This window comes from Pseudophryne corroboree, chromosome 2 (assembly GCF_028390025.1).
Source record: "Pseudophryne corroboree isolate aPseCor3 chromosome 2, aPseCor3.hap2, whole genome shotgun sequence".
Taxonomy (NCBI): Eukaryota; Metazoa; Chordata; class Amphibia; order Anura; family Myobatrachidae; genus Pseudophryne; species Pseudophryne corroboree.
This window is the reverse complement of record NC_086445.1, coordinates 746,630,058-746,652,942: the sequence shown is the minus strand read 5'-3', so window position 1 is coordinate 746,652,942 and position 22,885 is coordinate 746,630,058. Positions and strand designations below refer to the sequence as shown.

Genomic DNA, 22,885 nt, shown 5'->3' with positions numbered 1-22,885 from the left:
TGCACTGGAGCTCAGTTTTGTAGTTGGTGCTGCAGATAGCAGGCACATAACAGAGGGGCTGCTCTGGGCAGCCCTAAGAAGAGCTTTTTTTGAGAAGAAAAGTGAAGACTTCAAGGGCTGCAGCAGTGTGTACATGTCTAGTGACATTCACTGCTGCAGCTCCATCTCTCCCCAGCGGCGCTGTACACTCCCGAGCCCTGGTTGCCGGGTAACTATAGCAGGAGGCTCCGATTTTCTTCCGGTCAGGCACACACGACGGGGGCTCTCCAGGACCGCGTGGCCCCGCTGCGGGAGGTGGTGAGTGGGTCCCGCTCGCGGGACCCGTACTTAATTGCGATCCGGTGCGGTCGGTGGGAGGCGAGCCGCGCGCGCTGGCGGTGGACACTGTGGCAGTACAGGTGATCCCACTAGATCACCAGGGCATGGGTGCAGGTCAGGTTTTCTCTTAAAACCTTTTTGTGTGTAGCCCACAGTACCTGGTGGTTTTGACAGCATAGGGTATAAATAGAATATAGATGTTGTGATGACTGCGCAGAGTACACTGTAGAATTAGCAGCACATACACTTAGCGAAAAAATCACAGAATTTTCAACAGATTACAATGTGGGGTAAAGAAAGTGTATGATTGCGCTTACACTGTACAAGGATGTGATAATCTGGGTATGAAGCTCTCATGGATTTCAAATGAAGAAAAACAATGAACCAGAGGGGAGACCCTTCAATAATAAAAGAAAAAAACACAATAGTGCAAGTATGCCAATATAAAGTGCAGTTCCCTTTAATGGTCTGTATATCAAACTCACAAACGTAGGTTTTTTCAAAGCATGTCAGAATGTGATAATTCACAGTTGTGGACAATAGATGAAAGTCGTACTTCTTCCTTGTGATAGGATGGAAAATAAAACATAGAAATAAAAAGGACTTGTAATAAAATGCTGGTAGATGGAGTCTATACTTATCAAGAGATAAGTCTCATGGAGGTCCCACAGAGTTCCGGATGCTCAAAGGGGTTCTCAGAGAAGCTCCAGGTCCAGTACGTCCAGATATAGCCACGGCTGCTTAATGCATTTCGAACCAACGGGTTCTTCCTCAGAAGCGTTTAGTGGCTAAGTGAATTGGAGGGCATATATATACCCCTGTTCGTTAGTCTGAAGTCGTCCTCAGGTGTGTGTTTGAACTCACGTGTAATTGTAATTCACCCGCGACGGTACTGCGGGAAGGAAGCTGTAGCGTGCGTTCCACAGCAAACAGGAAGCGGTGGCGTGCGTTCCACAGCACGGCACGTAACCTCCCGTCCCGGAAGTCGAGGCTGGTAATATAGCAAATTGAGGGCTATAGGGAGAGATGACGTTATGCGTTCCAGCACACGGCACAAGATTTCTTATATGTCCCGCTACACACTTTGGCTGATATAGCCATACATTCAAAGCGAGTCCATACATCCTGCAATATGGGTTCCACAATACAGGGTGTATTCCAAATTAACGTTGTGGATGAAGTTCATGTCTCTCCAAAGAACAAGAAAGTAATACCCAAAAAAGAATAAAATAATAAATGATTAGCAGCAAAAAAAAAAAAAAAAATTGAATTCAAAAACATATGATTAGCAGCAAAGAATTGGGGGAATACTCTTTTTATATTTACAGCTGAGAAATAAGATCTAGGTTAAAAACCACTTCATTTCAAAATCTGTATTTAGACCCTTTGGTTGAAGGGTACCTAAATTAAAGATCCATCTCATCTCAGATTTTGCCAACCTACTCTCCATGTCTCTTGTTTTCCAAGTCGGCTTAATTTGCTGGATCCCTACAAAGCTTTTTATTTGACACTCTTTTTTATCATGGCAAATCTTAAAATGATTAGAGAGCGAGTGGGACTCCAAGCCCTTGCGTATGTTATATATATGTTCGGCAAGACGGGTTTTTAAATTTCTACTCGTCTTGCCGACATAAGCGAGGCCACAAGTACACTCGATGATGTAAATTATATTTTTAGAGTGGCAAGTGATGAAATCCTGAATGTTATGAGTTTCACCATTTACAGTAAAACTAATAAGTTTATTTAATGGGCTTTTAACTGTTCGACACATTAGACATTGTCCACACCTGTGGAAGCCTTTTGTTCTATTGCTAACTCTAATTCCATCATCTAAAGTGCTTCTCACTAATTTGTCTTGCAGAGAGAATGCTTTTCTATATATAAATGATGGACCTTCTGGTATTATTTTCCCCAACACTGGGTCTTTTTGTAAAAGGTGCCAATTTTTCTTAAAGATTTTTTCAATGTCCTTAAACAGAGGATTGTATTGACTAATGAAAGCCCAGTTATTCCGATTCTCATCAGTATTTTTTTGTTTGGGTTTTGGTATGAGAAGGTCCTCTCTCTTTATGTTTCCTACTTTGTCCTGTGCCTTCTCGAGCGATTTCTCGGAATAACCTTTACATAAGAATCTATCAGTAGTCTCTTTGATTTGATTCTCACATACTACTGAGTCGGTACAGTTTCTTTTAATTCTCATGTATTGGCCGAAGGGAATGCCTTCTAGCCAATTGTGATGATGAGAGCTTTCCCTTTCTATATAGCTGTTCGAATCAGTTGTTTTTCTAAAAGTCTTTGTTTTAAAAACACCATTTTCTACATAGATGCATAAATCTAAAAAAGAAATTTCTTCTGTACTGATATTAAAAGTTAAATGAATATCATATTGATTTGTATTTAATCTATCTGAAAAAGTGGCAAGACTTTCTTTACTCCCATTCCATAAAAACAAAATATCATCAATATATCTATGCCAGGATACCAGACTCGCCCCCAGATGGTCCCCTTTGAAGATCGTGAGGTCCTCCCAATATGCCATATATAAATTGGCATAACTGGGGGCGAATCTGGTACCCATGGCAGTGCCCACTTGTTGAACATAGTAAGTACCATCGAAATAAAAATAATTATTATCCAGAATAAAAGCAATCCCATCTAAAATGAATTTTTTGGTGGGTTCATCATAGTGGCTTTTATTCAAAAAATAGGACACGGCTTGCATGCCCTTTTCTTTACTGATGATGGTATATAGTGTGCTGACATCAGCGCTACAAATGATGCTTGAATTAGTGTGGGTGAATTCATTAATAACTCGTAGGGCATCACCAGTGTCTTTCAAATAAGCTGAAGTCTCTAAAACTAGAGGTTGTAAAAAGAAATCAATTAGAGCTGATAAATTCGAGGTCAGGCTATTGCAGCCTGATATTATAGGGCGTCCGGGAGGGTGGAGGGGGTCCTTGTGGATTTTGGACAAAACATATATAGTGGGAACTGAAGGTTCTTTTATATTAAGAAAATCATGTTCCTTTTCATTTATTACCCCATCTTGTAATGCATTTGTGGTTAACAGTAATAATGCATCACTGATTTTTTGAGTTGGGTCAGATTTTAATTTCCTGTAAGTATTGCCTGTTTTTAACTGCTTCATAATCTCCTCCACATATTCAGATTTGTTCATCAGGACCACTCCTCCACCCTTGTCGGCCGGTTTAATGATGATGTTTTTATCTTCTTTTAAGGCCCTAACTGCCTCATATTCTCTTTTAGATAAATTACATTTCACACGTTTTTTCTTTTTTAAGAGTTTTTCAATTTCATCATTGCTGATTTCATTAAAACAATTGATGAACTTTCCCCTTTCGTAAGTGGGATTAAAGCTGGATTTGTTTTTAAATTTATCTCTACCTGGATTGGGGTTGGTATCTGTACTAATATCTTTGTTCTAAAAAAACTTTTTTAGGGTAATTTTTCTAATATACTTCTGGGTATCAATGTATAGATTAAAGGGATCAGTTTGTCCAGTAGGGGCAAACTTGAGTCCCTTTTGTAATACTCTAATTTCTGTAGGGGTTAAAATTCTGCTGCTAAGATTAAAAAATTTTCCTACACAATCTGTCTGATTGGCCTCATTTGGCTTATTCTGTATTTTTTTTTTTTTTTTTGGGAACAACTAGAAATTATCAATTTAATGATAGATTTCGGTATAATAGATCTGGTTATAATGCATCAGCTTCTGATGCCGGTATTCTAGCAGCCAAGGCCTCTACTACGTCAGTCCTGGCTTGCCGGATATTGTGGCTGAGGTCCTGGTCCATGGATCTGGATTCTAGAAAAACCTTGGGGTTATTCCCTTAAAAGGGAGCTATTGTGTTTGGGGAGGACTTAAATAAGATAGTGGCTGATTTGGCTACTGCCAAAACTGCCTGTCTGCCAAGTACCGCTCATTCTGTGTCGAAGGCTAAAAGTACTTCCTTTCACCCCTTTCGTCCTTCAGATAAAGTAAAAGGTCAGGTGTACCACAAGCAGGCCCGCACTTCCAAACCTGGTAAGCCAAAGCTCAAGAGAGCCTGGGCTGCCCATCAGCCAGCTTCCAAGACCGATAAGCCTGCCGCATGATGGGGCGGGCCTGCCGCATGATGGGGCGGGCCTCCCCCTGGGGGATCCCAGGGGGGGGGGGGGCGGCTTCTAGGGTATACCCAGGAATGGTTGAAGTTCACTTCAGATGCCTGGGTACGGGAAGACGTCACTCGAGGTTACGCCATAGCCTTCAAAAACCGTCCCCCTCTCCGATTTTGCCTGACAGATGTCCCTTTGGACTAGACAAAGGCAAAAACTCTACATTCGGTGGTACAGACCCTCCTGGACACAGGAGTGGTAGTACAGGTGCCTCTTGCTCAGAGAGGCCGGGGGTACTATTTTCCGTTATTTCTAGTCCCGAAACCGAATGGGTCCTCCCGACCCATTCTCAACCTCAAGGCATTGAACAAGTTTGTAAAAGTCTCCAAGTTCCGTATGGAAACCCTTCGCTCTATAGTTCTGGCCTTGGAACCTGGGGATTTTATGGTCGCCCTGGATATACAGGATGCTTACCTGCACATTCCTATAGCAGTGTCGCATCAGCAATACCTGAGGTTTGCGATTGGCAACCTACATTACCAGTTTTGGGCGTTGCCTTTTGGTTTAACTACGGCTCCACGAGTCTTCACCAAAGTTATGGCGGTGATGATGGTGGTACTCCGCCGTCAAGGGGTCAGGATCCTACCGTATCTGGACGACTTGTTGATCGTGGCAAATTCCCCAGAACTTCTCCTATGTCACCTCGATATGACTGTCCGGTTTCTGCAAGCCCACGGGTGGCTCATCAACTGGAAGAAATCCTCCCTGGTCCTTGCTCAGAGCATGGTGCACCTGGGAGCATTATTGGACACTCACAACCAGCGGTTGTTCTTGTCTCAAGAGAAAGTCCTGAAGCTTCAGGACAGGATTCGTTACTTCCTTTCTCGTCCGCAAGTGTCGATTCATTCGGCGATGCAGGTGCTGGGCTTCATGGTGTCAGCATTCGACATGGTGGAGTATGCTCAATTCCATTCTCGCTCCCCTCCAGAGGCTGATTCTGGCCAAGTGATCTCATTGACTCCGGAGGTACGTCTGTCGCTGTACTGGTGGCTCCAGGACCAACGATTGTGAAAGGGCCGTTCCTTCTGGATATCCGACTCGGTCCTGTTGACGACAGATGCCAATCTAAGGGGTTGGGACGCGGTGCTGGAGCAACACTCCCTTCAGGGTCGGTGGACCAGGGAGGAGTCTCTCCTCCCGATCAACATTCTGGAATTGCGGGCGGTCTTCAACTCATTGAACCTGGCCCAACATTTAATTCAGAACCGTCCTGTTCAAGTACAGTCGGACAACGCCACCACAGTGGCTTACATAAATCATCAAGACGGCACTCAAAGCCGTTTGGCAATGAAGGAAGTCTCACGGATTCTACAATGGGCGGAACACCATCTACCGCCGATATTCATTCCGGGAGTCCTGAATTGGGAAGCGGACTTTCTCAGTCGTCAGGACGTACACGCCGTAGAGTGGGGCCTCCATCCAGAAGTATTTCAACTCCTAGTGGAAAGGTGGGGATTCCAGACGTTGATCTGATGGCGTCTCGACACAACCACAAGGTTCCGGTCTTTGGAGCAAGGACAAGGGATCCTCAAGCAGCATTCGTGGATACGCTAGCGGTGCCTTGGAGGTTTCGGCTGCCTTACGTGTTCCCTCCGGTGTCACTCCTGCCAAGGGTAATTCGGAAGTTCAAGCAGGAAAGAGGAATTCTGCTTCTCATAGCTCCAGCGTGGCCAAGACGGCACTGGTTCTCAGACCTGCAGGGCCTATCGTCAGAGCGTCCAATTCTACTTCCACAACGCCCAGACCTACTCGTTCAGGGCCCCTGTGTCTACCAGGACCTAGCCTGGCTGTCTTTGACGGCGTGGCTCTTGAAGCTTCCGTCTTGAGGGCTAAAGGGTTTTCTGAGGCGGTCATTCAAACTATGTTGCGGGCCCGGAAACCGGCTTCTGCTCGGATTTACCATAGGGTCTGGCATTCTTACTTTGTTTGGTGCGCCTCTAACGATTATGACGCTTCCAAGTTTAGTACAGCCAAGTTGTCCTATGTCCCACCTGTGGCTCCTTTGGACTTGTCGGTGGTTTTGGAGGCGTTACAAGAGTCTCCGTTTGAACCTCTTGGTTCAGCTAATCTTAAGTGGCTTTCCCTTAAGGTGGTGTTTCTGCTGGCTATTGCCTCAGCTAGAAGAGTGTCGGATTTGGGTGCCTTGTCTTGTAGTTCCCCATATCTGATATTTCACCGTGACCGGGCGGTTCTTAGGACTCATCCCGGATATTTACCTTAGGTGGTTTCTTCGTTCCACCTTAATCAGGAGATTGTAGTTCCGGCATTTGTTTCTCCTGATCTGTCTCCCAAAGAGCGGTCTTTGGATGTGGTATGGGTTCTCCGTATCTATGTGAAGAGAACTGCTTCTATTAGGAAATCTGATTCTCTCTTTGTTCTGTTTGGGTTTCACAAACGGAGCTGGCCTGCTCACAAGCAGACTTTGGCCAGATGGATTAGAATGGTGATTGCACATGCTTATGTGAAGGCTGGTCTGTCAGCTCCTGCTCACATTATGGCCCATTCTACTCGGTCCGTTGGACCTTCTTGGGCGGCCCGCCAGGGTGCGACCCTTGACCAATTGTGCAAGGCGGCTACATGGTCCTCAGTGAACACTTTCATAAGGTTCTATGCCTTCGATACTGCCGCTTCCCAGTATGCTTCCTTTGGACGCCGGGTTCTTGTGCCCGCTACAGTGCGTCCCCTCCCATAAGGAACTGCTTTAGGACATCCCCAATGTCTATCCTTGTGGAGCCCAGTGTACCCCGCAGCAGAAAACGAGTTTTATGGTAAGAACTTACCTTTGTTAAAACGCTTTCTGTAAGGTACACTGGACTCCACAAGGCGCCCACCCTGACGCACTTAGCTTCTTTGGGTTGGTATGGCATTAGCAGCTGACACTTCTCCTGTCGTGAGAATGTGGTGTTTGTGGCTACTACTGTTGTTGTCTCTTTTCCTGCTACTGCTTTGGGCTGATTAACTAAAAACTGAGCTCCTGTGCAGGGAGGCGGGGTTATAGAGGAGGCGGCGCTATGCATCTCTGGAACAGTCAAAGCTTTTGAGCCTGTTGGTGCCTCGGATCAAGAGCCTACTCTACACCCCCGATGTCTATCCTTGTGGAGCCCAGTGTACCTCGCAGAAAGAGTTTTAACAAAGGAAAGTTCTTACCATTAAACTCGTTTTTAGTATCCCCTCGCCTCTTCAGAGTTGAATAAACCTTTACATTTTCAAATTTCTCTTACATCCTAGAGGATGCTGGGGTCCATTTTAGTACCATGGATATAGACTGTTCCGCAGGAGCCTACGGCACTTTAAGACTTTTCAACAGTGTGAACTGGCTCCTTCCTCTATGCCCCTCCTCCAGACCTCAGTTTAGAAAATGTGCCCAGGAGACTGGATGTACACTAGTGGAGCTCTACAGAGCTTTGCTGGAAAAAGACTTTCTTAGGTTTTTTATTTTACAGGGAAGCTGCTGGCAACAGTTTCCCTGCTTCGTGGGACTTAGGGGGGGAATTAGGAATCAATTTCTCAATTAGTTAATTGTTCTGCTTCCGCTGACAGGACACCATTAGCTCCTGAAGGGTACTGAACACAGCCCAAGCCTGGCCAGCGTTCACTCCCACAGCACTGCCGCCACCCACTAACAGAGCCAGAAGTCAGAAGGCTGGTGAGTATATTACCGGAGCCCTGCAGAGAGGGGATCCTCCGGTCATCGTTGGCGGCATACAGGTACACAAGGGTGCAGAGCGAGGGGGGGGCGCAATCTGAGGGCATGTTTTAAAACCTTACTCTCACTGGCAAAAAGGGTACATACATGCACAGCCGCTGATGTGCCATCCCCAGCCAGTATAAATATTACATTGCTGAGGCTGAAGGGCGGAGCTTCTCCTCAGACTTGCCAGAACACTCACTGGGTGCCATTTTCACCTGCAGAAACTCCATTGTGAAGCTCCTGAACGCTGTTTCTCCTCATGACAACGCTGATACAAGTACAGGGTGTTATAGAAGGGGCAGAGAGTTTTCATTATAATTAGGTCTGTGGGCCTATTATTGGTATATGCGCTGTAAGTGGGTAATATTTCCACAATTCACAATAAGGCGCAGTGTCTGGACTGGCGAATCCCTCTGTGTCTCTCTGACAGACTTTAGTGTGGGTCTGTCCCCAATAGCTCCCCTTTGTGATAGGGGTATGTGTGTGTGTACAAGTGTGTAACATGTCAGACATTGGAGATGGTTCTTCCCAGGAAGAACCCATTTTAGATGCACAAGAGGGTAATGTGGTGGCCTTTCCCTCTCAGAAGGAGCCGGAGTGGGTGAGAATGTTGCAAAAGAATATGTCTATGCTTGCAAAGAAATTCTCTGAGTCTGGACAGCAGACTAAATATTGGAGGCAGTCTGTGGAGGATGCACTGTTTACTGACCCCTCCATACCATCCACTCGGGGCCCATCCAGTTCCCAGAAAAGGTCTCTGGCCCAGATAATGCAAGGGGACACAGACACAGATTCCTACTCTGACATCAACACTGGGGAGTTGAGAGGGGTAGACCCCAAAATGTATGATAGTTGCTATAAAGGAAGCGTTGGAGTTTCCTGAAACAACACTGGTCCCAGAGGAAAAGGATTATTTTAAATTAAATAAAAAGCAGGTTGGGACTTTACCTCCTTCAAAGGATTTGAATGCGTTCATTGAAGAATCCTGGGCTAACCGTGAGAAGAAATTTACCCTTCCCAGAAGGATACGTGTAGCGTACCCTTTTCCTGAGGAAGACAGGCACAAATGGGAGACTCCCCCAATGATAGACACCTCAGTTTCTCCTCAGTTTCTCGGCTGTGTAAGAAAATAGTTTTGCTTGCCACTGGTTCAGCCTCTTTAAAAGATCCAGCTGACCGTAAATTAGAAACAACCCTAAAATCTATATATACGGCTAACGGAATGGTGCTCAGGCCCATCATTGCTTGTGCGTGGGTAGATAACGCTGTGGAGAAATGGTCTGACAACTTGCTTGTTAACATAGACACAGTTGACAGGGATGAAATAGTGCTAACTCTCGGCCATATCAAAGATGCTGCAGGTTACTTAGTTGAAGCTATGAAGGATATTGGGTTCCTGAGTTCAAGATCCTCGGCTATGGCGATTTCAGCTGCAGGGAGCTGTGGATCCGCCAATGGAATGCTGATGCGGAATCAAAAAAGAATATTGAGACACTTCCTTACAATGGAGAAGCCCTCTTTGGAGACAAGCTGGATGCCATGATTATAAGAACTACATCAGGCAAGTCAGCATTTCTGCCTTCTGCAGCTGCTCCACCTAGGAAAGGATTTCATTCTCATACGATGCTATCCTTTCGACCCAACAAGTCCAAAAAGGCAAAGGATACCCCTTCTTCGCAGGAAGAGGTCGAGGAAGAGGTAAAAAATCTACAAAACCATCAGGCTCGCAGGAGCAGAAGTCAACCGCTACTTCTGCTAAAACTTCAGCATGACGCTGGGGCTCCCCTGCAGGAGTACGATCGGGTGGGGGCACGTCTACTGTCTTTCATCCAGGTCTGGGGTCACTCAGATCTGGATCCTTGGGTATTGCAGATAGTATCCCAAGGGTACAAACTGGAATTTCAGGACCTTCCCCCATGCCAACTTTTCAAATCAGCCTTACCAGCTTCTGTTCAGGACAGAGCAAAAGTGCTGAACGTAATACAGAAATTATGTCAAGACAACGTAATTTCCTTAGTTCCTGTGTCACAACAGGAAAAAGGGTTTTATTCAAGCCTGTTTGTAGTGCCGAAACCGGATGGCTCGGTCGGACCGATTTTAAACCTAAAGACTAAACCTTTATTTGAAAAGGTTAAAATTCAAGATGGAATCCCTGAGAGCGGTGATCTCCAGCTTGGAGGAAAAGGAATTTCTGGTATAAATGGACATTAAAGATGCTTATTTACATTTTCCATCTACCCGCCGCATTAGGCATACCTGATGTTTGCGGTGCAGGACTGCCACTACCAGTTCCAAACATTGCCTTTCGGGCTCTCCATGGCTCCGAGAATATTCACCAAGGTGATAGCGGAGATGATGGTTCTTCTTCGCAGGAAAGGAGTCAAAGTCATCCCATACTTGGACGATCTCCTCATAAAAGCGAGATCCAGGGAGAAACTAGTGCAGGACATTGCACTTTTCCTGATGGTGCTTCAATCGCACGGTTGGATCATAAACCTTCCAAAATCACAATTAGAACCGACAAAGAGGTTATCATTTCTGGGAATGATATTGGACACAGAAGCACAGAAAGCATTCCTACCGGTGGAAAAGACTCCGGAGATCCAGCGGATGGTCAAACAAGTTTTAAAACCAGCACGCGTATCGATTCATCAGTGCATCCGCCTGCTGGGGAAGATGGTAGCGGCCTACGAGGCTCTACAATGTGGCCGATTCCACGCCAGGGTGTTCCAGTGGGACCTACTGGACAAGTGGTCCGGATCGCACCTACACATGCACCGGAGGATAATCCTGTCAACAAAAGCCAGTATTTCATTCTTGTGGTGGCTTCAAAGTTCTCACCTCCTGGAGGGACGTAGGTTCAGGATTCAGACTTGGATCCTGGTGACCACAGATGCAAGCCTCCGAGGTTGGGGAGCAGTCACGCAAGGGGAAAGCTTCCAAGGACGATGGTGAAGTCAAGAAGTACTCCTTCACATAAACATTCTGGAATTGAGAGCTGTGTACAACAGCCTTCATCAAGCGGCACACCTTCTTCAAGGTCGTCCCATACAGATCCAGTCAGACAATATAATGGCAGTAGCTTACATAAACCGCCAGGGCGGATCAAAAAGCAGAGCGGCAATGGCAGAGGTGACAAAGATACTCCTCTTGGCAGAAAGACATGCAAAAACTCTGTCGGCAATTTTCATTCCAGAAGTGGACAACTGGGAAGCAGACTTCCTCAGCAGACACAATCTCCATCCAGGAGAATGGGGCATCCACCCAGAAGTCTTTGCAGAGGCAGCAGATCGTTGGGGCGTTCCTCAAGTAGATATGATGGCATCATGTCTCAACAAGAAGCTTCAGAAATATTGTTCCAGGTCGAGAGACCCACAAGCAATAGCAGTGGACGCACTGGTGACCCAGTGGGTGTTTCAGTCGGTGTATCTGTTTCCTCCACTTCCACTAATACCAAAAGTTCTCAAGATCATCAGAAGAACAAGGATTCGAGCAATTCTCATTGCTCCAGACTGGCCAAGGAGGGCTTGGTATCCAGATCTTCAGGAGTAATTACTGGAAAATCCTCAGCTTCTTCCTCTTCGCGAGGACCTGCTTCAGCAGGGGCCGTTTGCTTATCAAGACTTACCGCTACTGCGTTTGACGGCATGGCTGTTGAGCACCAGATCCTAGCCCGTAAGGGTATTCCAAATGAAGTCATTCCCACACTTATTCTGGCCAGGAAAGGGGTAACGTCGAAACATTACCATCGTATTTGGAGAAAATATGTATCTTGGTGTGAATCCAAGAAGTCTCCTGCGGTGGATTTTAAATTAGGACGTCATCTCCTATTTCTACAGGCGGGTGTGGATGCTGGCTTGAGATTAGGGTCTATCAAGGTCCAAATTTTGGCCTTGTCCATTTTCTTTCAGAAACAGTTGGCTTCCCCTCCTGAGGTTCAAACGTTCGTGAAGGGGGTTCTGCGCATCCAACCTCCCTTTGTGCCTCCTGCGGAGCCATGGGATCTTAATGTGGTGTTGCAGTTCCTTAAATCGGACTGGTTTGAGCCTCTACAAGAGGTAGAGTTGAAGCTTCTCACTTGGAAAGTGGTCATGCTGTTGGCCTTGGCCTCAGGCAGACGAGTGTCTGAATTAGGGGCTCTGTCACACAAGAGTTCTTATTTGATTTTTCATGAATATAGAGCTGAACTGCAGACGCGTCAGCATTTTCTTCCAAAGATTGTGTCTTATTTCCATATCAATAACCTGTGGTGGTGCCAGTGGCTTCTGACACCTCAGCCGTTTCAAAGTCCTTGGATGTCGTCAGAGCATTGAGGACTTATGTTGCAAGAACGGCTCGGATAAGGAAAACAGAATCTTTGTCCTCTATGACCCCAACAAGATTGGGGGTCTTGCTTCTAAGCAGACTATTGCACGCTGGATCAGAGGTAGCATTCAGCACGCTTATTCCAGGATTGCCGTTACCGAGTTCGGTAGAGGCCCACTCTACAAGGAAAGTGGGTTCTTCCTGGACGGGTGCCTGGGGTGTCTCGGCGTTGCAAATTTGCCGAGCAGCCGCTTGGTCAGGGGCAAACACGTTTGCTAAGTTTTACAGGTTTGACACCTTGGCTGCAGACGACCTTCAGTTTGGTCAGTCAGTTCTGCAGGAACATTAGCACTTTCCCACCCGTACTGGGAGCTTTGATACATCCCCATGGTACTAAAATGGACCCCAGCATCCTCTAGGACGTAAGAGAAAATAGGATTTTAATTACCTACCGGTAAATCCTTTTCTCGTAGTCCGTAGAGTATACTGGGCGCCCGCCCAGTGCTCATTTTTCCTGCAAATTACGTTTTGTCTTTTTACACATGTTCTCATGTGTTAAGATGTTTTACAGCAGTTGCTGTTACATTATGCATGCACGTTAGCATAGGTTATGTTAAAGGCCATGTTAGGCGGCATGTCTTTTGGTATGGTGTGTGCTGGTGTGAATCTCGCCACTAGTTTAATGTAAATTCTTCTCTCGAAGTTGTCCGTCTCCTCGGGCACAGTTCCTATACTGAGGTCTGGAGTAGGGGCATAGAGGGAAGAGCCAGTTCACACTGTTGAAAAGTCTTAAAGTGCCGAAGGCTCCTGCGGAACAGTCTATACTAGGGGTGGGCAACAGGCGGGCCGGATGCGGCCCGCGGACCGATCCTGCCTGGCCCGCTGTGGCCCACCAGAGTGCAATGACAAGCGGCCCGACATGCCGCTTGTCATTGCACTGCTCTCAGACGCGGCGCCGCTGAGGAAATCCCGGTCACGTCACAGGGTCAGCTGACCGGGATTTCCTCTGTTATCATGCACTGGGAGGCACGGGGGCGGGCACTGCAGTGAGCAGGAGCGCCGGCCGAGAAGCGGCGGCCAGTGAGGAGAGGAAGCGGCGGGCAGCGAGCGGGAGCGGGAGAGGCCACATCAGCAGTGACTCCGGCCGGCAGCAGCGCAGATCATCGGACAGCGGGGATCGTCTGCCACTGTGACAAACAGGTAAACCCCCTGTCCAGCCAGCCCCTGGATCACTGCTTAAGCTGCCATGTAGGTTTAGGGGTGGGGAGGGAGGGGAGTTAAAAACTGCAATATGGGTTTAGGGGAGGGGGGGGACAGGGGGTAGGGACTGTCTGCTGTAATGTGTAAAAAGGGGGCGCTGTCTGCCGTAATGTGTAAAAAGGGGACGCTGTCTGCCGTAATGTGTAAAAACGGGGGCACTGTCTGCCGTAATGTGTAACAAGGGGGCGCTGTCTGCCGTAATGTGTAAAAATGGGGGCGCTGTCTGCCATAATGTGTAAAAAGGGGACGCTGTCTGCCGTAATGTGTAAAAACGGGGGCGCTGTCTGCCGTAATGTGTAAAAAGGGGACGCTGTCTGCCATAATGAGTAAAAAGGGATCTCTTTTTGAGTATTTTGTGTGTGGCCCTCGAATATTCGCTGGAAGTGTTAAGCGGCCCCCCAGCTGAAATAATTGCCCATCCCTGGTCTATACCCATGGTACTAAAATGGACCACAGCATCCTCTACGGACTACGAGAAAAGGATTTACCGGTAGGTAATTAAAATCCTATTATTTTAAGCATGCATCATAAAATCATTGTGGCCATGATGATATGGATGATATGATCACAATACAGTTACTTGTACATTTTGGAGAAATGTGGAGAAAATTTAAATTTAACATTTTAAAATTCATAATCTTTAATGTACTTATATTTCATCTTTTTCTATTCAGATGGAGCCATTGTTAATGAGTTGTACAGTCTGCTGCGAGACCCTGACCCTATTGTCTTAGTAAACTGTTTACGGGCTTTAGAAGAAATATTGAAAGGAGAAGGTGGAGTTGTGATCAACAAGCCTATCGCTCACCATCTGCTCAACAGGTTCACTGTCCTTACAATCTGACTCTCAGCCGGTCATTCTCTACCAATACAGTGTAATTAGGGCTTTTTGGGCACTGCAGTAGGGTGGCCTGGGATCAGTAATTGCTCTATTGGCAGTGTTACAGTATGTCTAAATGGCTTTGCGCCTGTTTTTATATATATGCTTATGACATAGAAGAGTTGCATCCAAAATTGTCAGTTTTTTTGTCCTGTATATAAACTGTTTTGTGGCTGTTGTACATTAAGTGTTGCTAATTGTGGTTTTTGCAGATTAGTTTATTTCATTATTTTTGGTGTGAATTGATGGGTAGTATGTCGGGATCTCTATTAATGATTGAAACGATTTTCCAAGAAATCCCTGAGCACATACTCCATACAAGCATAGAGGCTGACCTACATGCCCACAACACTCCCATAATACGGATCAGTTGATGCGATGCCCATAAACGCCCATTTTACGTAAAGAGTGATCTGCCAATGGAAGGATCAAGCTGTCGGCACTTTCTGTCCCCATCCAAGTGTTTTTGCACGGTGCGATGTATGCGCAGTTTGTAGATACTGTATGTGCAGGATCAGTCCGCATGTGACATTATCTTCTGTTATCATAAAAGATAGACACTGAGAGGTGTCCGGCAGTGTCCTGATGGATTGGGATAAGGGTTTCCGCTGTGATCGCACACTTCTCTTAAATAATATTGGCCCTCATTCCGAGTTGTTCGCTCGCAAGGCGAATGTAGCAGAGTTACACACGCTAAGCCGCCGCCTACTGGGAGTGAATCTTAGCTTCTTAAAATTGCGACCGACATACGCGCAATATTGCGATTACAAACGAGTTAGCAGTTTCTGAGTAGCTTCAGACTTACTCTGCCTGTGCGATCAGTTCAGTGCTTTTCGTTCCTGGCTGACGTCATAAACACACCCAGCGTTCGCCCAGGCACTCCCTCCGTTTCTCCGGCCACTCCTGCGTTTTTTCCGGAAACGGTAGCGTTTCCATCCACACGCCCCTAAAACGCCGTGCATCCGCCCAGTAACACCCATTTCCTGTCAATCACAATGCGAACGTCGGAGCGATGAAAATGCCGTGAGTAAACTTACTTTCTTCATAGTAAAGTTACTTAGCGCAGTCGCAGTGCGAACATTGCGCATGCGCACTAAGAGAATTCTCACTGCGATGCGATGAAAAACTCCGAGCGAACAACTCGGAATGAGGGCCATTGTTCTAATTATACCCTAAATGAAAACATGTCTAGTTATGTTTCATACGTGTGTAGTTATGATAGTATTTCTCTAACGTCCTAGTGGATGCTGGGGACTCCGTAAGGACCATGGGGAATAGACGGGCTCCGCAGGAGACAGGGCACTTTAAGAAAGAATTTGGATACTGGTGTGCCCTGGCTCATCCCTCTATGTCCCTCCTCCAGACCTCAGTTTGAATCTGTGCCCGGACGAGCTGGGTGCTACTTAGTGATTTTGTTAGGTTTTTTTATTTTCAGAGAGATCTGCTGGCAACAGACTCTCTGCAGCGTGGGAATGAGGGGAGAGAAGCAGCCCTACTCACTGAAGATAGGTCCTGCTTCTTAGGCTACTGGACACCATTAGCTACAGAGGGATCGTACACAGGATCTCACGCTTTGTCGTCCGATTCCGGAGCCGCGCCGCCGCCCCCCTCGCAGAGCCGGAAGACAGAAGCCGGTGAAAGAAGCAAGAAGACTTTAAAATCGTCGGCAGAAGACTCCAGTCTTCACTGAGGTAGCGCACAGCACTGCAGCTGTGCGCCATTTCTCCCACATTAAACCCACATACTCCGGTCACTGTAGGGTGCAGGGCGCAGGGGAAGGCGCCCTGGGCAGCAATTAGAGACCTCTTGGCAAAAGTTGGGCATATATACAGTTGGGCACTGTATATATGCATGAGCCCCGCCATAATTTTACACAGAAACGCGGGACAGAAGCCCGCCGCTGAGGGGGCGGGGCTTCTTCCTCAGCACTCACCAGCGCCCTTTTCTCTCCACAGCTCCGCTGAGAGGAAGCTCCCCAGGCTCTCCCCTGCAGTTAAACGGTAGAAGAGGGTAAAAAGAGAGGGGGGGCACATAAATTAGGCGCAAAAACATTATATACAGCAGCTACTGGGTTAACACTAAGTTACTGTGTGAGTCCTGGGACATATAGCGCTGGGGTGTGTGCTGGCATACTCTCTCTCTGTCTCTCCAAAGGCATTGTGGGGGAACTGTCTTCAAAAAGAGCATCCCCTGTGTGTGTGTGGTGTGTCGGTACGCTTGTGTCGACATGTTTGACGAGGAAGGCTACGTGGAAGCAGAGCGGGAGCAAATGAATGTGGGGTCGCCGCCGACGGCGCCGACACATGATTGGATGGATATGTGGAAGGTTTTAAATGATAATGTTAATTCCTTGCATAAAAGGTTGGATAAAAGGTCTCAGCCCATGCCTGATCCTATGTCGCAGATGCCGTCAGGGTCTCAGAAGCGCCCACTATCCCAAATTGTTGACACAGATATCGACACTGATTCTGACTCCAGTGTCGATGGCGATGATGCAAAGTTACAGCCTAAATTGGCTAAAGCCATCCGTTATATGATTATAGCAATAAAGGATGTGTTGCACATCACAGAGGAAACCCCAGTCCCTGACAAGAGGGTTCATATGTATGGGGAAAAGAGGCAGGTGGTGACCTTTACCCCTTCACATGAGCTAAATGAGTTATGTGAAAAGGCTTGGGAATCTCCAGATAAAAAACTGCAGATTTCCAAACGGATGCTTATGGCGTATCCTTTCCCGCCAACGTACAGGTTACGCTGGGAATCCTCCCATAGGGTGGACAAAGTTCTCACACGCTAATCCAAAAGGGTAGCCCTGCCGTCACAGGATACGGCCACCCTAAAAGATGCTGCAAGAGGGTACCCTGAAGTTTATATACATTCAGGTACCTTACTAAGGCCGGCAATTGCGTCAGCCTGGGTGTGTAGTGCTGTAGCAGCATGGACGGATACCTTATCGGGGGAGCTTGATACCTTGGACAAGGATACTATATTAATGACCCTGGGGCATATAAAAGACGCTGTCTTTTCTCTAACGTCCTAGTGGATGCTGGGGACTCCGTAAGGACCATGGGGAATAGACGGGCTCCGCAGAAGACTGGGCACTCTAAAGAAAGATTAGGTACTATCTGGTGTGCACTGGCTCCTCCCTCTATGCCCCTCCTCCAGACCTCAGTTAGAATCTGTGCCCGGCCAGAGCTGGGTGCTCCTAGTGGGCTCTCCTGAGCTTACTAGTAAAGAAAGTATTTTGTTAGTTTTTTTTATTTTCAGAGAGCTTCTGCTGGCAACAGACTCTCTGCTACGTGGGACTGAGGGGAGAGAAGCAAACCTACTCACTGCAGCTAGGTTGCGCTTCTTAGGCTACTGGACACCATTAGCTCCAGAGGGATCGAACACAGGTACCTAACCTTGATCGTCCGTTCCTGGAGCCGTGCCGCCGTCCCCTTCGCAGAGCCAGAAATACACAGCCAGCAGAAGCAAGAAGACATCGAAATCGGTGGCAGAAGACTCCTGTCTTCACTTAAGGTAGCGCACAGCACTGCAGCTGTGCGCCATTGGTCCCACAGCACACCGCACACTCTGGTCACTGTAGGGTGCAGGGCGCAGGGGGGGGGGGGGGTGCCCCGGGCAGCAATTAAATACCTTTCTGGCAGAAATAGACATATATACAGTCAGGGACTGTATATATGTCTGAGCCCCCGCCATTTTTACACATTGAAAGCGGGACAGAAGCCCGCCGCTGAGGGGGCGGGGCCTTCTTCCTCAGCACTAACCAGCGCCATTTTCTCTTCACAGCTCCGCTGGAAGCAGCTCCCCAGGCTCTCCCCTGCAGTATCCAGGTACAGAAAGAGAAAAAGAGAGGGGGGGGGGCACATAAATTTAGGCGCAAAAGATACAAAATATCAGCAGCTATTGGGTAATCACTATTATAGTATAAATCCCTGGGTGATATAGCGCTTGGTGTGTGCTGGCATACTCTCTCTGTCTCCCCAATAGGCCCTCGTGGGGTCCTGTCCTCAGTCAGAGCATTCCCTGTGTGTGTGCAGTGTGTCGGTACGTCTGTGTCGACATGTTTGATGAGGAGGGTTACGTGGAGGCGGAGCAAGTGCAGATAAATGTGGTGTCGCCGCCGTCGGTGCCGACACCTGATTGGATGGATATGTGGAAGGTCTTAAATGATAATGTAAGCTCCTTACATAGAAGGTTCGATAAGGCTGCAGCCGTGGGACAGCCGGGGTCTCAACCCGTGCCTGACCAGGCGACTCAGAGGCCGTCAGGGTCTCATAAACGGCCACTATCTCAGCTGGTTGACACAGATGCCGACACAGAGTCCGACTCCAGTGTCGACGATGATGAGGCAAATTTACAGCCTAAGATGACCAAGGCCATCCGCTACATGATTATTGCAATGAAGGAGGTATTGCACATTTCAGAGGATAACCCTGTCCCTGACAAGAGGGTGTATATGTTTGGGGAGAAAAAACGAGCAGTGACTTTTCCCCCTTCACATGAATTAAATTAATTATGTGAAGAAGCGTGGAGTTCCCCTGATAAGAAAGTAGTGATTTCCAAAAAGCTACTTCTGGCGTACCCTTTCCCGCCAACGGACAGGTTACGTTGGGAGTCCTCCCCTGGGGTAGACAAGGCGCTGACACGCTTATCTAAGAGGGTGGCCCTGCCGTCTCAGGATACGGCTGCCCTAACGGATCCTGCGGATAGGAAGCAGGAAGCTATCCTGAAGTCAGTTTATACACATTCTGGTACTCTACTGAGACCTGCTATTGCTTCGGCCTGGATGTGTAGCGCTGTAGCAGCATGGACAGATACTCTGTCAGAGGAGATAGATACCCTGGACAGGGACACTGTTTTGCTAACCCTGGGTCATATCAAAGACGCCGTCTTATGTATGCGGGATGCCCAGAGGGACATTTGCCTGCTGGGCTCTAGAATAAATGCAATGTCCATTTCTGCCAGAAGGGTCTTATGGACTCGGCAATGGACAGGGGATGCCGATTCTAAAAAACACATGGAGGTTTTGCCTTACAAGGGTGAGGAATTATTTGGGGACGGTCTCTCGGACCTCGTGTCCACAGCGACAGCTGGGAAGTCAACTTTCTTGCATCATGTTCCCTCACAGCCTAAGAAAGCACCGTATTACCAAATGCAGTCCTTTCGTTCTCAAAAAAGCAAGAAGGTCAGAGGTGCATCCTTTCTTGCCAGAGGCAGGGGTAGAGGAAAGAAGCTGCACCATGCAGCTAGTTCCCAGGAACAAAAGTTCTCCCTGGCTTCCGCTAAGTCCACCGCATGACGCTGGGGCTCCACAGGCGGAGCCAGGAGTGGTGGGGGCGCGTCTCCGAAATTTCAGCAACCAGTGGGTTCTCTCACAGGTGGATCCTTGGGCTATACAAATTGTATCTCAGGGATACAAGCTGGAATTCGAAGTGACCCCCCCCCCACCCCCTCACCGTTACCTAAAATCGGCCTTGCCAGCTTCCCCCATGGAAAGGGAGGTAGTGCTGGCGGCAATTCACAAGCTATACCTCCAGCAGGTGACAGTAAAGGTTCTCCACCTTCAACAGGGAAGAGGTTACTATTCCACAGTGTTTGTGGTACCGAAACCGGACGGTTCGGTAAGACCAATTCTGAATTTAAAATCCCTGAACATTTATCTGAAAAATTTTGCGGTCATTGCAAGCCTGGAAGAAGGGGATATTGTGGTATCTCTGGACATCAAGGATGCTTACTTGCATGTCCCCATTTATACACCTCATCAGGAGTACCTCAGGTTTGTGGTACAGGACTGTCATTACCAATTCCAGACGTTGCCGTTTGGCCTGTCCACGGCACCGAGAATATTTACCAAGGTAATGGCGGAAATGATGGTACTCCTTCGGAAGCAAGGAGTGACAGTTATCCCATACTTGGACGATCTCCTCATAAAGGCGAGGTCCAGGGAGCAGTTGTTGATCAGCGTAGCACACTCTCAGGAAGTGTTGCGACAGCACGGCTGGATTCTGAATTTTCCAAAATCACAGCTGATTCCTACGACGCGTCTGCCCTTCCTGGGCATGATTCTGGACACAGAACAGAAGAAGGTGTTTCTCCCGGAGGAGAAGGCTCAGGAGCTCGTGACTCTGGTCAGAGACCTTCTAAAACCAAAACAGGTATCGGTGCATCACTGCACGCGAGTCCTGGGAAAGATGGTGGCATCATACGAAGCCATTCCCTTCGGCAGGTTCCATGCAAGGATCTTTCAGTGGGATCTGCTGGACAAGTGGTCCGGATCGCATCTTCTGATGCATCGGCTGATCACCCTGTCCACCAGGGCCAGGGTGTCTCTTCTATGGTGGCTGCAAAGTGCCCACCTTCTCGAGGGCCGCAGGTTCGGCATACAGGACTGGGTCCTGGTGACCACGGATACAAGACTCCGCGGATGGGGGGCAGTCACTCAGGGAAGAAACTTCCAAGGGCTGTGGTCAAGTCAGGAGACTTGTCTGCACATAAATATTCTGGAACTAAGGGCCATATACAACGCCCTGAATCAAGAGGAGCCCCTGCTTCAAGGCCAACCAGTGCTGATTCAGTCAGACAACATAACGGCGGTCGCCCATATAAACCGCCAGGGCGGCACAAGAAGCAGGGTGGCAATGGCGGAAGCCACAAAGATTCTTCGTTGGGCGGAGAATCACGTGCAAGCACTGTCAGCAGTGTTCATTCCTGGAGTGGACAACTGGGAAGCAGACTTCCTCAGCAGACACGACCTCCACCCGGGAGAGTGGGGACTTCATCAAGAAGTCTTCACACAGATTGCAAATCGATGGGAACTGCCACAGGTGGACATGATGGCGTCCCGCCTCAACAAAAAGCTAAAAAGATATTGCGCCAGGTCAAGGGACCCTCAGGCGATAGCTGTGGACGCACTTGTAACACAGTGGGTGTTCCAGTCGTTCTATGTGTTTCCTCCTCTTCCTCTCATACCCAAGGTGCTGAGAATAGTAAGAAAAAGAGGAGTGAGAACAATACTCATTGTTCCGGATTGGCCAAGAAGGACTTGTACCCAGAACTACAAGAGATGATCACAGAGAACCCATGGCCTCTGCCTCTCAGACAGGACCTGTTGTAACAGGGGCCCTGTCTGTTCCAAGACTTACCGCGGCTGCGTTTGACGGCATGGCGGTTGAACGCCGGATCCTAACAGAAAAGGGCATTCCGGATGAAGTTATTCCTACGCTGATAAGGGCTAGGAAGGACGTGATCGCAAAGCATTATCACCGTATATGGCGAAAATATGTTGCTTGGTCTGAGGCCAGGAAGGCCCCTACAGAGGAATTCCAGCTGGGTCGATTCCTGCACTTACTACAGTCGGGGGTGACTATGGGCCTAAAATTGGGGTCCATAAAGGTCCAGATTTCGGCCCTATCCATTTTCTTTAAAAAACAACTGGCTTCACTGCCTGAGGTTCAGACGTTTGTAAAGGGAGTGCTGCATATTCATCCCCTTTTGTGTTACCAGTGGCACCTTGGGATCTTAATGTGGTGTTGGATTTCCTGAAATCCCACTGGTTTGAACCACTTAAGACTGTGGAGTTAAAGTATCTCACGTGGAAAGTGATCATGCTGTTGGCCTTAGCTTCGGCTAGGCGGGTTTCAGAATTGGCGGCTTTGTCATGTAAAAGCCCCTATCTGGTTTTCCATATGGACAGGGCAGAATTGCGGACTCGTCCGCAATTTCTGCCAAAGGTGGTGTCATCTTTTCATTTGAACCAACCTATTGTGGTGCCTGCGGCTACTCGTGACTTGGAGGACTCCAAGTTGCTGGACGTAGTCCGGGCTTTGAGATTTATGTGACCAGAACGGCTGGAGTCAGGAAGACTGACTTGCTGTTTGTCCTGTATGCACCCAATAAGCTGGGTGCTCCTGCTTCAAAGCAAACTATTGCTCGCTGGATCTGTAGCACGATTCAGCAGGCTCATTCTGCGGCTGGATTGCCGCATCCAAAATCAGTGAAAGCCCATTCCACAAGGAAAGTGGGCTCTTCTTGGGCGGCTGCCCGAGGGGTCTCGGCTTTACAGCTCTGCCGAGTTGCTACTTGGTTAGGTTCAAACACATTTGCTAAGTTCTACAAGTTTGATACCCTGGCTGAGGAGGACCTTGTGTTTGCCCATTCGGTGCTGCAGAGTCATCCGCACTCTCCCGCCCGTTTGGGAGCTTTGGTATAATCCCCATGGTCCTTACGGAGTCCCCAGCATCCACTAGGAC

At 47.9% G+C, this 22,885-nt stretch overlaps 1 protein-coding gene across 3 annotated transcripts in view; it reads left to right on the top strand.

Annotated features, from left to right (window-relative positions):
• Positions 1-22,885, top strand: part of AP4B1 (adaptor related protein complex 4 subunit beta 1) — a 293,647-nt gene that overhangs the window by 192,205 nt on the left and 78,557 nt on the right. For all 3 annotated transcript variants that reach the window (XM_063955413.1, XM_063955414.1, XM_063955412.1), the window contains one exon: positions 14,425-14,572. In XM_063955413.1, the coding sequence (XP_063811483.1) occupies positions 14,425-14,572 (148 nt within the window). The remainder of the gene's footprint in view (positions 1-14,424; positions 14,573-22,885) is intronic.